Source organism: Mastomys coucha, unplaced genomic scaffold, assembly GCF_008632895.1.
Source record: "Mastomys coucha isolate ucsf_1 unplaced genomic scaffold, UCSF_Mcou_1 pScaffold12, whole genome shotgun sequence".
Lineage (NCBI taxonomy): Eukaryota > Metazoa > Chordata > Mammalia > Rodentia > Muridae > Mastomys > Mastomys coucha.
The window spans coordinates 63,124,223-63,139,243 of NW_022196894.1; the positions used below are offsets into that span (position 1 = coordinate 63,124,223).

The window sequence follows — 15,021 nt, forward strand, 5'->3', positions numbered from 1 at the left end:
TAGGCATGTGCTCACATGGACTATTCCCCAAAACAGAGGTGGTCCTGGTGGGAGGGTGTAATGTCTTCAGAGTATGAGTTTTCGTGTGTGTGTGTGTGTGTGTGTGTGTGTGTGTGATTTACTCTATGCAACATTGATACAGTCGTCAAACAAAGAGACATTTCATTTGAAAAGGACTAGGACTTTTGGTCTTTATTGAAAATTTTCTGTTTGTCAGAGAGGTAAAGGTTGAGTTAGATTTGATGACTATACTGGAGTATAATTATATTCTTAAAAATAAATTTTATTTCATCTTGTAGAAGGTTTTAAGCTATTTGCATATAAACCACACATTTAAACGGTAGCTAAATGGGTAGCCAGTTATTTTTTCTCTTGCTGTCTTCAAGTCAGCTGGTAAAGGCCAGAAAAGGTATACATACATCCTGTCAGGATGACAAGCCACCAAGATGTGCCTGTTAAGTGAAGATGTTGCAAGGAGACAAGTATTGTTAGCCTGTGGGCATTCAAGGCACTGTTAACTTTCATTTTGGTTTATTTTTAATGAAGGAACTAGTCCTATCTTTTCCCCTGGCCTGTTTTATAACTCTTTTATAACACTTGGCCTTCCTTTAATCTGGTTCTAGCATCATCGGTGTTGATGCTCTCAGAAAAAGCTCCCAGAACTTGAGCAACTCTGGCCAGGCCGCCAGGTGACCGAGACTGGGTGGGGACCGGCGAAGTTTTGAGGGCGCGGAGCTTCTTGCATACCAATCTCCTCCCACCAGCATCTCTCGCCCGGAGGCGGAGAGGGCTGCAAACTTCGCTCCAATCCGCAGCCGCCCTCCCCAGGGTCCCCCTGCTGGGCGACCCGCCCGCTGTGGACCTGAGTTGGTGGAACTTTTCTGATAAACCGCTCCTGAGAGTTGGGGAGGCAAGCTCCCCGCCTCCCCACATTCCGGCTACCCGGCCCCCGCCTCCCGGTCCTCGCCCAGCCGCCCGCGCTGGTGATAGGACGAGTCCCGGGCGTGTATTGTGTGTATGCAAAGCACCGCTCCTCTCACGAGGCGGCTCTAGCGGGGACCGGACTGCAGCTGCCGCTGGCGCTGCGGAGTACACTTCTGTCTCGAAGGCGGTTGCCTGAGTCTGAGCCCAGCGCTGTCATGCTCCTGCCGTGGGGCGGGCTGCCGCGTCGTCCCGTCGCTATATAAGCGCGAGCAGAGGGGGCACCCGGAGGGGCTGAAAATGAAGGTGCCCGCGCATGGGCCGCCGCTGATTGCCAACCCCTCCCGAGCTCGCTCCCGGCGCGGAGCCCGAGGCGGCCGAGGACCCGCCTTAGCCGCAGTAGCAGCTGGTTCAGCGACGCGGACGGCAGCTGCGGCGGCGGTGGCGGTGGCACCCTTCGCGCCAGCGCGTAGAGCGGCGGCGGCGACTCCGGGGCCGCCGTTGGCCCCGCTGCCATGAGTTGTACGGAGGTGATGTATCACCCCCAGCCGTATGGAGCACCCCAGTATCTGCCCAACCCTGTGGCAGCTGCAACCTGCCCTACAGCCTGCTATCATCCGGCGCCCCAACCTGGCCAGCAGGTGAGTCACCAGCCGGGCAGCCTTCCGGGGGCGGGGACGAGGGGCACCGGGTATCGGTGTCAGGCTCATGCCGTGCCCTGTCGGGTCCCGAGGCGTGAAGGATGCTTTAAGACTTGCTGGGAACGAAAGGAAGAAAAAGACACTCCCGGAAGGGCAGAACTGAGCATGGCAGGGCTGGGATCACTGGAAAGGCTTTACCTGGCCGGGGGCTTATTTGAGCTGTGTCACCTGGACTCAGAGGCTGTTGCTCCCAGCTTCGCTGGTCCTTAGGATTCAGTTCCCTGAAGCTCACAAAAGGCATCTGGCTTAGGACTGTGTGAGTAAACTTTTAACTCAAATACTTTGTTTCCTTGGGCAAGTAGAGTATTCGAGCGTTTTCTGGAGTAAGAGGCGGAAGTCTGCAACAGAGGCAGCAGAGGTTTCCTGAACAAGGGACCTCATGGAGTGACCGTTCTGGGACTTTTAGGGTGGAACACTGGTCAGATGGAAGACATTCGGGGGATCTAGAATGTATCCATTGCCTTTCTCCTTGTGGCTGTGATTTAAGACAGGGATTCTCAAAAGGCTCTTCATTCACTTTCTATTCCTAACAAAGCACAGAGCCTGTCGGTGTTCATCAGTGGACTTATGTTTCTTAGCCCAAAGGTAGTCAGGAGTATCTGCATGCCTGGGCCCCACCCAACCTAGAGACTGAAAATGTTGGTAAAATGGACCTGGAAACTAGATGATAAGAGAAGACACTGGAAAAACTTGCCACTAGGAATCTTGAGATTACTCTGTGGCCACAAAGCAAGTGTACCAAAATTTAGTTAGAGCTCTGTTAAAAACAGTAAAACGTGCCTGTGACAAGGGGCTATCCTGAATCAGGGATTAGAGTAGGCTAATTTCGTCGAAACTTAAAAATACAGCTAGATACAGTTAGAAGATAATGATTTACAGAATTTTTTGACTTGTTTTTCATTTCTTAGGAACTGTATGTTTTATTCTGGCCTTCAGGGTTTGACCCTTGGAGCAATCTGACCTTTGGATTGCTATTTTTCCTTTGCCCCGTCCCCTTTCTAGAAGTAAAATGCTACTCTTTGGGAAAGAGACTATTATTCTGTATGAGATTTAGTGGCTGTCAGATTTAGCTAACTCTGAAAGCGTCCAAGTCCAGGATTCACCATTAAACAGTCCCATCTTAATGAAGACCAAATGAGACACAAGACCTAAGAGCCCACTTCCTTGCTAGTATTTTTTATTTAATTTAAAATTAGACAGTGTTACCATTTTAAAACAAAATTACCTTTGATGGGGGAGATGGGAGAAGCTTTTTTATTTTTGTATTTTGTGGTTAAGAGTGGCAAACAAAAACATTTTGACTGATCATATTTTCTTTGACACATACAAAATAGTAGCGTCATAGCTTCAATCCAGGCAAAGAGACCTTGGGTATTGGTCCATCTTTCATGCTGTAGAGGCCTTCAATTATCAGTTGGAATGTGGATAAGCAGAAGACTTAGATGTTTCGAAATATTCAGAGAGATAACTTCCTCTCCGGAAAAAGTAAGGAATAGTAGATGTTGTGAATATGGAGCCTAGATGTCCTCTATGGAACAATGAAATGAATTTCATTGAAATATGAGTCTATAGTAGAGGTCAGCATTGTTATTCTCCTTCAGCAAGAAAAATCAAAGGCCGTATTAGAGAAATTAAAAAATCATTCATCATGAAAGCTAATTTTCAATGCGCACTGTCTCTGAGTGCTTTATCTCATTTTGCAATAGACCTAAGTTTGAACCCCAAATTCTATTCTTTTGCTAAAACTATCAACAAGCTGACAAAGAAAATAAAAATAAAGTACAAAAAAAGCCTAAATCGTCTATGTTGTGAAGTTACATAGACGCTCAGCTTCTGCTCTATTCTGAGCTTCTATAGATGTTCTTTAAGTAGTGCCTGAGTATAGTGTAAGGCACATTTACACACTTCTCTCACTAAATTGGTTTCTTAGATATTTAAATTTTTCTCTATTCCACAAACTATTCGACTGACATTGGATTAAGGAGACTTGACCGCGTCATTCCTGCTCTTTTACTGACAGAACTTATTTTGATGACCTATATTTTCTATTGGAAAAAAGAGTAAGTCAGGAAATTCTTATCAGCCTGACAGCATTTTTAGACTATGCAGTGTGTGGGTGAAGTGGGCCTAATATTGACTTGGCCCTAGTGCAGTCATCTGAGAATACATATTTTTGTTGTTGTTGCATTCCGTAAGGTTTTATCATTATTATCCACAAAGGTTGTTTTCTCTGTACATGGGATGTAACCCCTAACAGCATTTTGCTTGGGAGACAAAAGTGAGGGCTACATCTCTTACTGTACTAAACAACAACAACCACTATAATAAAAAACAACTTGATTTGTCAGGGAGGAAAAAAAAATGAAACATCAAAAGGACAGTGATGCAAAAAACATTGTGGTCATTCATGAGCTGTGGATGCCAGGGCATTGACATTTTGAGCTGGGACTTCTGCATTCAATTTTAACAATGTATCCCTTAGATGTTTTCTCTCCTCCAAAGTGGGGTTCTTCAGTTCTTGTGTGTTTGTTTTTACTTTTTTCTGGAAGGCAAGTGGATGGAATGCAGGGTCTCACATGTGCTAGGCACTCAGTCTACCAGCAAACTATACACACTCCTCACTCTGAGGTTCTTAGATACTAGTTTATGAAAAAGTCATTATTTTAAGCATAGGGTTCATTTTTCTTCTCTGATTTTTTTTGTTTAGAAATGAAAAGAATTTATTTTCTAGCTTTTTCTAATTGAACCTACTGTATGTATAGGCAGATAGTAGATGAATGTTTAAAAAGCACCAGTAAGCTGCGTGTAAACGCCACACTATAGTGTGCTACTCCAGTTAAACCAACCAAACTAATCTGCCAGTGTCTGAAGAGTATATTTATAATCCTTGGGGTTAATTCCTAGAAATTGTGTGCTGGGCTTAAATCTTACAGGGAGCTTTACAGAGGCAGACGTTAGTGAGAGATTCTGAGCAGCTTGGTCCTCAGCCTCCCCATCTCTCCATAGCCTCTGGACAGCCCTCCTCCATATCTCCCTGGGAGAAGTCTTGACTCAGTCTCAGTACATGCTCTGAGGCTGATGACACTGCAGAACGTGAACAGAAAGGAATGTGCTTGTAGTCTGCTAGTGACAGTAGGAAACAGCACAACGTTTCGAAATACGACGTGTCAGGAAAAATTGAGGGCAACAATATGAAATCATAAGATTCCCTTCATACCCAGTGGACTTCTCATCTGAAAGGCAGACGCTCTGTTGTCTAAATCTTCTCCCATATTAAGAATGTTAAAATCAGGAGGTCACTTAAAGTCAAGCTTTCAGACTTACATGGTTTTAGAAGAGATGACAACGAGAGAACAGTAGCTGAGTTTTCACATCTAGATAGATTTTAGTGGTTGCCCTCAGCTTCCTGTGAGTTAGAACTTGTTTACTTTGTCTTCTTTAAGGTTAGCAGCTGGGTGAAGAAAGTTTCTTTGATAGGCAAGATTCCAGTGATGCTTGTAAAGAGTGTTCAAACTCATTGTCTCTTGGTTAAGTCTCATTGTTACCTTGGTGAAGTTTAAATAGACTCTGAGATTCTGTTTCTGACATGGGGAAATCCTAGGGGACAGGAAACATATTATAAATGGGAAAACCCAGACCTGTGGGCTTGCAATTCCTGGCTAAAATGTCTGTGCTGATTGGTAACAGAATAAGGACCAGCAGATCTTCTTTCCTGAGGTAGCATGGTTGTACCAAGGCATGTAGTTTCCCAGACCTATTTTGTCTCCTCATTACACAACAGGTTATTTATTTATTTTTGTCTTTGCATCCCAATCAGCTTTTTTTTTGATAAGGAAGATTAATATGCAGTAGATTCCTTGGCCTTGGAGTGTGATATTCTTTCCAAGTCTCTGGTAGTGTAGTTTTTTTTTCTTAAGTTTAAAAATTCCAGTGTTTCTTTGCAAGCAGTTGTATTATGCTAATGACTTCAGCTCTCCATGTATTCTTAAAGAAGTTGTGTATCTACTTAGCAAATGAACATTTATTTAAAGTAAAATGCAACCAATGGCCATAACGGTCACATTTATGTGTCTTAGATTTCATAACTCTTCAAATGCAAGATTAGATTTATTCAGAGGTAAGATCTCAGTTTTAGCCTAAATAATTTCATTGCATGATTGAATCATTTAAGGCAGAGATGATTTAATTGTCTTGCAACTGTAAGCAAGGACTTAAGTATATTTGTAAGGATTTATACAGAACTTCTTTGAAAAGGAGAAGCCCCTCTAGTTCCATGTTACACAAATTAACTTGACAGCAAAGACTTGAAAGCTTTGGCTGTCCAGTCTCATGTTCCTAGTGACTTCTCAGCAAAAAGAAGTCCAGGACAGAAGTAGTTAAGTTTTAAAGTAAGCAAACTATTGACAGAGCAGCGATTCACCATGGAGATCACGCCAGAGAGGAAAGTGGGAACTTCAGAGTTTCACAGAGTGAGCGTGTATTCACCAAGAAATCAGGCCAGCAGGAGGTGGCACCACCAGAAATGTAAGAAAATGGATATGACGGATGTGCAAAAAGCACCCATTTTCCTTAGTACTTGGTAGATCCTCCCCACAGTTTGAGATGATGCAGAGAGGATGCACATCAAAGGAAATGGTGTTGGAGCATTGGCCCTGCTGTTCCACTTTAACTTCCCTTCTCACTATGGCAGGTGAGACACTAAACTCACCAATTCACCCCACTGGACCGACCATCTTCGGAAAGAGAATTTTCCAAGAGACAAAAGCAATTATGCGCATAATGCTAGGGCAGGTTCCAAAGGAAAACTCTCAAGTAGATGACTGTCACTTAACACAGGTTCCTGAACTGGATCTCCTCCACACAGGTCCTGTTTCCAGTGGACTTCATTTTTAAAATCTCAGAATATATACAATCATCAGCAGAATTAAGGGGAAAAAAGTATTGTCTCCAGAATGGGAAGGCAGTCATTCAGGACAAAGCTCTGCCTGCTCTGAGCTTTTCAAAATGCACCTCTTGCAGCAGCTGGTTTTATGCTTTGACGACTCATTTAGGCCGACCCAGAAAGTGCCTTGAACCACTAGCCCTACACAGCTGTTGTTAGAACAACTCATAAATGCCATATTTGTAGATAGTTCAGTGGATTCCAGATTTATGCCAGTAATTTACAAGTGTAGTCTGAACTAGGGGAAACTTAACTATTTTTTGTCTCGGTCTCCAAAGATGAGCAGAAAGAGAAGATGACCTGAACTCAACAGGTGTCTTTTCTTCTTCCGTCTATACCATCGCTTGAGGGCTGGGGAAGGTCTGCAAAGATATATTCATCTTTTCTTGTTCATGTGGAGACAGATTAAAGAAGCACCATGGCTAATTCCTAGGAGCTGAGCTAGATGACCCACAGCTGGAAGTAAATCAGGCTTCTCTGCTTTGTAGATTCGGTGGTTTGGCTAGTATCCTGTAAAATCAGAAGAGGTTGCCAATGCAGGAAACCAAATCAACCGTGAATGTATCTGCAGATACAACATGCTGCTGATAAAAAGATTACACATTGCAATTCTATGTATATGTATTTATTACGAGAACTATAGGATAATGAAGTCAGCATTGCTTATCTTCAGAAGAGGAAGCCAAGGGCCAATGGGTTACTTGCTGCTGAGATTCTTTGAATTAGTTTTGGTCAAGTCATCTTTGTCACTTTGGTTTCTAGCATTGTTTTACACCTCCATAGAATGTTGAAAACAATTCTGAGTTAGCCTAATATTATTGCCTTGTTTGTCTTACTTGCAAATTTTGGAATACTAGATACTCAGAAAAATATTACAGTTTATGATAGGCATAATCCACAGGGGCAGTCTCTATTATTGCTTTCCTAGCAAGGAATTTCCAAGTATGTGAACAGATTCAACTCTGGCCCTGGCTGAACCTTTCATTCTGCCTATCTAAATATTTTCAAAGTCACGGACACAATGTATGAATGAATGAATGAATGAATGAATGAATGAATGATAAATAATTGTAATAGAGGTTGTATCTTAAGTCTAGCTAAGAGATTATACAAACATAGCAGAAATTTATACAAGGAAAACTTGTTTCATTCAAAGTAGTTGCTTTGAGAAATAACACATTCCCTAATGATGTGATCATAGTTTAAAACATTTTGGGAATGCAAATTTTGAAACTGCTCCTCAGCCTGTGGCATTTTTTTTTTTTTGAACATTGTAAAAACTAGAAAATTTTCATTCTTGAGGGGGGTAGGTTAGATTTTTTATAATGAATAGATTTATTTGGAAGCTATGTGTTCCAGCTCTATCATGTTGAGTAATGTATTTTTGATAGCTCTTCTCTGCTATTAAGAAAATAATTGAAAAAGAAAATAAGCAAATATAACAAACACAGCATCCTGAAGTGTGATTGACTGTTCTTTAGAAGCCGACTCTTCACATTTCCAAAATAGAATTTACCGAAAAATTGGAAACAAATGCAGTATATATCTAGCCAGTGACAGTCTACTTAGACATAGAAGTTCATTGTCATCTAGGAATATATACATTTTAAGGTCATTGTATTACTCAGTAGCTATATCTAAGTCATCATTTTTAAGCTAAAGTTATTTTTCCTTTGTGGTACTAGGGTTCAAATCCAGGGCCTCACACATGCTAGGCAAGGGCTCTTGTTACATCTCCAGCTCACTCATACTTCTATTTCTAGGTTCTCAAGTTTGTAAATAGCTGTAGACTGTTCTTCTCATCATACGCTGCCATATTGTTGGCTTCAATTTGTTTCTTCAGTCAAAATAACCATCTTCTAGCAACCCCAGCACACTGGCATGTTTTCTCAGCACATGCTTTGTAGCCAGAAACAGGTTCTAATCCATAATCATTAGGAGTCAATTGATCCTGGCTCAGGAAAGAAGTTTTTGCATATACAAGTTGGGAGAAATCATTCTGGGAAGTATTTGCATATAAGAGAAAAATTAAGTGAGACAGAAGCTGTTGTTCTCACAAGCTGGTACTTACCGTCAAGCCTCATGACCTAAACTCCATCCTTGTCCTTCCACCAGCTCCTTCAGGAGCTCAGAGGACATCCATGTATAAACTATGGCACACATTCCTGAAAATACACATACGCACACATATAGACATATACACAAGCACACATACACACAGACACACATAGAAATACACACAAACACATGCTCACATACTTAGACACAGAAATGAATAAATGTTGTTTAAAAATTTAATAAAAGGAAAGATGTTCTCTGGCACATTTTTCTTAAGCCCATTGAACTACATATTTCCTGATATGCCCAGAGATCTCTGAGATATTTTAAAGTATCTGTTCTATAAGTAAATTCTAAAAACATGCTAAAAGCTCAATGGGTTAGTTTTCTGAACTTAATGCTTTTGAAATAGACCAGTCATTCTAACCTTCTCTGTCTCCCTCCCTCTCTCCCTTCCTCCCTCCCCACCTCTCTCTCTTTCTTTCTTTCTCATTTTCTGTTTAACATAAAACAGTCACTTCATTTAAAGAAGTCAGTAGAACTTTTGTTTTTGTTTTTTTTTTTCAGATCCTTTTTCTAAATATCCAGTGATTTCAGTGATTCATTAAAACAGTTTTGTTTCCTTAGGACGAAGCTTCCCACACATGCACAATAAGCGCTTGGTATTTTGCGGCTTAAGCCTTGGGGAGTTAGTGGTATTTGGCTCCTGACCTGGAAGTCTTTCTCCTGTCAGACAAAATCCTTTCCCCTGTACATTCCGGTTGCAGTTTGTTTCTGCTGGGCCTGATGGCAAGCTCTGAGGTGATCACAAGGGTTTGCATAGCCTAAGCCAACTTCCCTTTACTCTTCTACCCTTCATGTTTATGAGCCAGGCTTTACTCTACCTATTAACCCCTTGCTGGTTTCACCAAACTGATATCTTATTGCATGGAGAAAATGGCTTCTACTGAGCAGTGTGTATTACCCAAACCAACTTGTCTGTGTGTTGGGGTGGTGTGTGTGTGTGTGTGTGTGTGTGTGTGTGTGTGTGTGTGTGTGGTATACAAGCATGCCTGTACATGTTTATTGACATAATTGTATAAGGGATGCTTGGTTGTGTGTATGGCTATGTGTGGAGGCCAAGAGGTTGAGCTTGACTGTCTTGCTTCATTGTTCCCCACCTTAAATAGTGAGGTAGGATATATTACTAGAACCCAGAGCTCATGTATTTGGTATTCAGCTGGGATTTCTGTCAGTGCTTCCCCAGGGCTTGTATTACAGGCTGGTTCCTAAGCCTACCCAGCATTTACATGGGTACTGGGAACCCAAACTCAGCTTGGCAAGTGCTTTCCTCTCTGAGCTATCTCTTTAAGCTCAACTCACAGTTCCTAAGAGCTCTTTCAGTGACTCTTTTGTTTTTTGTTTTGTTTTGATTTAAAAAAAAAATTCTTCACAATCTTGTAAGAAGAATACTGATACCAATCTGATATTGCGATATATTTTAGAAAGTGATTGCAGTTTGAAAAATGTACGAACTAGGTGACATTTTTATCTTGACTCTGCACATCTATGTTCTGACACTTTGAGATTTAATATCAACTTTTAGGTTTATTTATATTTTCCCAAAAAGAACATGCAACCCTAAAGGAGTAGCATGAAAGGATCGAAGGCCAAAAGCATATAGAATGTAGCTAACGAGGAATATGTTCAAAGAAAAGGCAGAAAGCAATGGTGCCACACAGTGGTTGGTGCTCAGTCCAAGAAGTTAGATTGTGTGATATTAGCATGTAAGCCACATGAAGCAGCGCAAGGGATGTGTCTCTGATTCCTTCCCACCCCCTTCCCTCTGTCCCTTAAAATGCTTATGCGTATTCAAACTTAGCAGGCTTGGTAATTATCAGGCCATTTGGATACTTTGAAACTCTTACTTCAACCAGTGATATTTCAAGGCTAAATGTATGTCAGAAATGTAAATATTCAAATGGTTTCACCAAAGTTTATGAAAATTTGGGCAAAATATGGGGAAAGTCCAAGTAGAATCATAAGCATTTGTATGTGTTGTGGTTAGTAGATCATAGGATCGTTTTTGACTAAATTACAGATATCCACAGTGTCAACAGGGGATATTTTGTCATGTATAGTTGTACAAGTAGAGGTATGTTGTATATATATGAAATATAAGAGTGCAGAACACCAATGAATGGATCAACAAAGGAAAGATTTTTACAAATTAGACAAATGATAGTTATTTTTATATAAGATAGTTTACTCTTTACATCATTCCCTATGGATAAGGTGGTGATTTTTATATATGAATTTATGTGTAGGCAGCCATTCCATGGTTGATAGAAAAATCCCTGCTGAATTACGCAGAATTTATAAAGTTGTGCAACTATAAAATGAAAATCTATAGTATAAATACAACTGCCAGCAATTATAGGTAGTTTATGATCCTTATCACTTATCACAAAACTATTTTGTATTTATGTTATGTTTTATAGTTTTTCAAAAAATATTTTGCATGTGTTTAATTTAATTTACTTAGGATGTAATTGTTATTAATTGGTAGTGAAAGAAATCCTTTCCTTTATTTGCATAATTAACATACATGTTAAAAAGTAAATGTATAGAAGAGATATGGGCAAAGCACACCCTCATCAGTGTCGTGGGTGATGATAAACACTGTGCACAGAAACTACTCTGTGGATTAGCTTTAAGTTCATTTCAGTATAAAAGTGGTCTTTCAAGTAAGCCAGACTAGGCAGGCCAGAGTTATGTGTAGGTATATCCATGCAGGTTCTAGTAACTATCCACGCACCCAGAAAAATAGCACTGCTATTGGATCAGTATATTACAGTGTTTGTTTAATCTTATAAATGAAATTAAAATCTAAAAGTTACTTAGCTCAATTCCTGCATTTACATAACATATTTTAATGTGGTATTTTGCTTTTGAAGTCAAATTTGAACAACAGCAGATCAGAAGTACAGCCAGACAGCTTTATAACTACCTGTTCATCAGTCAGACACATTCATTCACATGAAATACGTTATCTATCCGTAAGAAAACACTAACCACAATGACACATATTTTAAATAAAAAATGGCAAATATATTTTTAAATAACATCTCCCATATATTCATCAGTCCATATCATGTGTCCATTTCTGGGACTACCTGGAATAAGAACAATGTATTTGCTGCTAGAAGAAAATGATGGATTAATTAAAGATAAACTTGTGATTTGTGGTTATTTTTTCCAAAACTACTAATTCCATACGAAGCGTTAAGTGGGATTATATAATGTTGACACATGTAAAGCTACTGAGGAGTTTGCAGTTATCTGCTTTAGCTGTTCAGAGTTCTCTTTCCAGCACGTGTAATTTCTGCAGAAATAATAAAATTATATAAGATATTGAATTTAAACGTTGAATTTCGTCGTTATGCTAGTCATATGACATGTTTATGTTGTCACCCAGAGTGCATTCTTCTTTTTAAAGATTTATTTGTTTACTTGATGTGTGTGAGCACACTGTGCCTGTACAGACGGTTGTGAGCCTTCGTGTGGTGGTTGGGAATTGTCATTAGGGCCTCTGCCTGCTGTGGTCTGCCCCACTCCACAGTGCATTCTTATCCATTCACAGTGAAGCTGGTCATCTTTAAGTCACATATACTCAGTGAAAATGTTTGGAAAAATTGAAAAGCTGATGTATTAAAAATAACAATTAGCTGCCAAATTTCCATTCAGTAAAACAATGTTGATCATGGTTATTTGGAGACTACTCCCCATACTACAGATTGCTTCTTTGTCTCCCAACATGGTTGTACAATATATGTCTACACGGGCTTACTTTCTTTGAATTCTGGCTTCACCAGACATATATTTGGTAACTATTGGCAGCTTACTTCTCTATACCTTCATTTATTTGTCTTTTAGAAACATACAGCAATAATAACCAAGTTATAGATATAAAAATCAGCTCATCATACATGTGAGGTTTTAGGACAGTGTTTTGGGTAATATGTATTAATGATTACTGTAGGTATGCACATATGTTGAGATACTTTAAGATATCCAACTCTGCCCGTTTTCATTTGAAGAATTAATCCTTGCTAGTATTTTGTTGTATTTTCAGTAAGCCACAATAAACTCTTTCTCCCCCTCTATGATAATAGTAGTGAGTGGAACATAAGAAAAACATGGTCCGTGCAAAATGGATCTTCACACAGACTTACGCTGCCATTTCAGTTTGATGTTTGAGAAATGAGTTCAGCACATCTGCCAAATCCTTTTATAAGATGGTGCATTCCTGTTTTTATTTTAGTTTATTTCATTTATGAAAAGTTTTTTTTCCTCTCCACCCTTCCCTGGACAGATAGTTTTCATGTCTCCTCCACTGCCCTATAGTAGAATGTTTCTATACATTAAATTGTTTAAAGTACATAAAATTTGAGCCTTAAAAACTCAAAGGGAATCTGTCATGTTTTTAAAAAGTTATTCATTTAGTATAGCTGGGTTTAAAAAACAAACAAACAAACAAAAACTCTGTCTGACACTCTGAAATTATACAATTTGATAATAGCCCTCTCTCTTTGCCATATTTGGAATAACAGACTTTTTTTTTCTTAGTGTGGGAGGGAGGCAACTGGTTTGGGGAAGGAAAAGATGGAATAAAACAGATGAAGGGGAATCAGTTTGCAAACATATGTTAATATTTAGATTCTGTTTTTTAAAGTGAAAAGTTAACTAGTTAATGCTTTTCCACAAACTGTCTTTGATACCATGTTTTGTTTATTCTATCCCAGAAGAAGTTAGCGGTATACAGCAAGATGCAGGACTCTCTGGAAGTCACGCTTCCCAGCAAACAAGAGGAGGAGGAGGAGGAGGAGGATGAGGAGGAGGAGGAGGAGAAAGACCAGCCTGCCGAGATGGAGTACCTTAACTCTCGCTGTGTCCTTTTCACTTATTTCCAGGGAGACATTGGGTCAGTAGTGGATGAACACTTCTCAAGAGCTTTGGGCCAAGCCAACACCTTGCATCCCGAATCTGCCATTTCAAAAAGCAAGATGGGGCTAACCCCCCTATGGCGAGGTAAGAATTTGAGAAAGCAGATGCCCTTTGGAGCACGCCATTTCGCAACTGCCTCTACCAGGCTCCAGCTGGAAGCTTGCCCCTGGAGAACGGATATCCACTTGCTTTTTAATTTTTAAGGACAGCAAGGAATTTCTTTCAGACAAACAGCTGGATCAGTTTTGTCACATGTGGAATGCAGGGCTGGAAAGGATGCAGTCACACCCCTTAAATTCCTCATGGAAAAAAGCAGTGATACAAGTGGCCCCAGTTTATCGCGGCCAGCCTGGAGCTCGAAGCTTCATTCCTAAAGCCCCCGAGCCCAGTGTGGATCTCGAAATAATAGGCGTGCCTTCTAAAACACATATTCTAAAAGCTTATTCTTGCTCACTCCACTAGGTGTGTTACACGTGGTGACATAGCTGTCTTCTGATTCTGACCCAGGAACACAGACTTCGAAAGCTGTTGGTGTTCTCTCACTGGCTTTCTCTCTACTCAATTTCTGGGAACCATTTACGGGGTACACACCTCTTAAAGGTAGCATCTCCATGACTTAATGCCAGGGTTTGTTCCTCTGTAAGCAAAAAGCTCTGGATTGAATGGACTCATTATTTCCTTCCTTGCAATGAGCACAGGGACTTGCGTGCACCTTCTGTTCTAGTTTTAAAGTCAGTGGGTGAGTAACATGGTGGTCCACAAGGCTGGAGAGGAAAAATAGTGCAGCCTATTAAGGATAACTTCAGAGAACTGCATTCTGTGTAAATACTTTGTTCCAAGCTCACCTGGTTCCAAGAAGTGTCCAGTCAAATTGTTTACAACTGTGGGCCTCGAGAGAGCCTTTGAGAAAGCAATGTCCTGGTCCCTCATCTTAACCCTATGGGGTGAGAAACTGGTGGGGGTTGATTTGTGTTTACTTAGGCCAGGTAAACAGAAGGAAGTTCAAGTTGGGGAATCAGTGACGTGACATGTTGCCTTTGCTTGTGAAGCATCTACAGAGTCAGAATACCTTCAGGAAGGTGGCAGGAATCAGCAGTCACAACTGTCCTGGGTGGTACCTGTGACAAGGAAAGGCTGTCCACCTGCAGAAGGGTCTTGTGATCTGTGACTAATGGCTCACGTCATTGTCCCAGGCACGGCTGTGCTGTTGCACAAGAGGACCTCAGCTGGCCCTTATCTACAGATAGACTCTCCTTCCTGTTCATGTTTCATTTTGTTATTCTCTTCCTTCTGCCTGCCTTCCTACTGCCCCTTCCTTCTATTTCTCTCTTCCTTTCTTTCCTTCCTTTATTCTCTTTGCTTCCTATCAAATTTACTCAGTTCTAAGACAGCATTGTAACAGGGAGAGGTAAG

General features: G+C 40.6%; 1 protein-coding gene across 5 annotated transcripts in view; it reads left to right on the plus strand.

Annotated features, from left to right (window-relative positions):
* The first annotated feature begins 998 nt into the window (after window positions 1-998).
* Window positions 999-15,021, plus strand: part of Vgll3 (vestigial like family member 3) — a 49,971-nt gene continuing 35,948 nt past the window's right edge. Inside the window, exons 1-2 of one of the 5 annotated variants that reach the window (XM_031364225.1) lie at window positions 999-1,562; window positions 13,407-13,692. In XM_031364225.1, the coding sequence (XP_031220085.1) occupies window positions 1,437-1,562; window positions 13,407-13,692 (412 nt within the window). In that variant the 5' untranslated portion in view covers window positions 999-1,436. Of the gene's footprint in view, window positions 1,563-1,617; window positions 1,879-13,406; window positions 13,693-15,021 lie in introns of those variants that run through there. The other 4 variants (XM_031364226.1, XM_031364229.1, XM_031364227.1 and 1 more) reach the window with 4 other exon arrangements.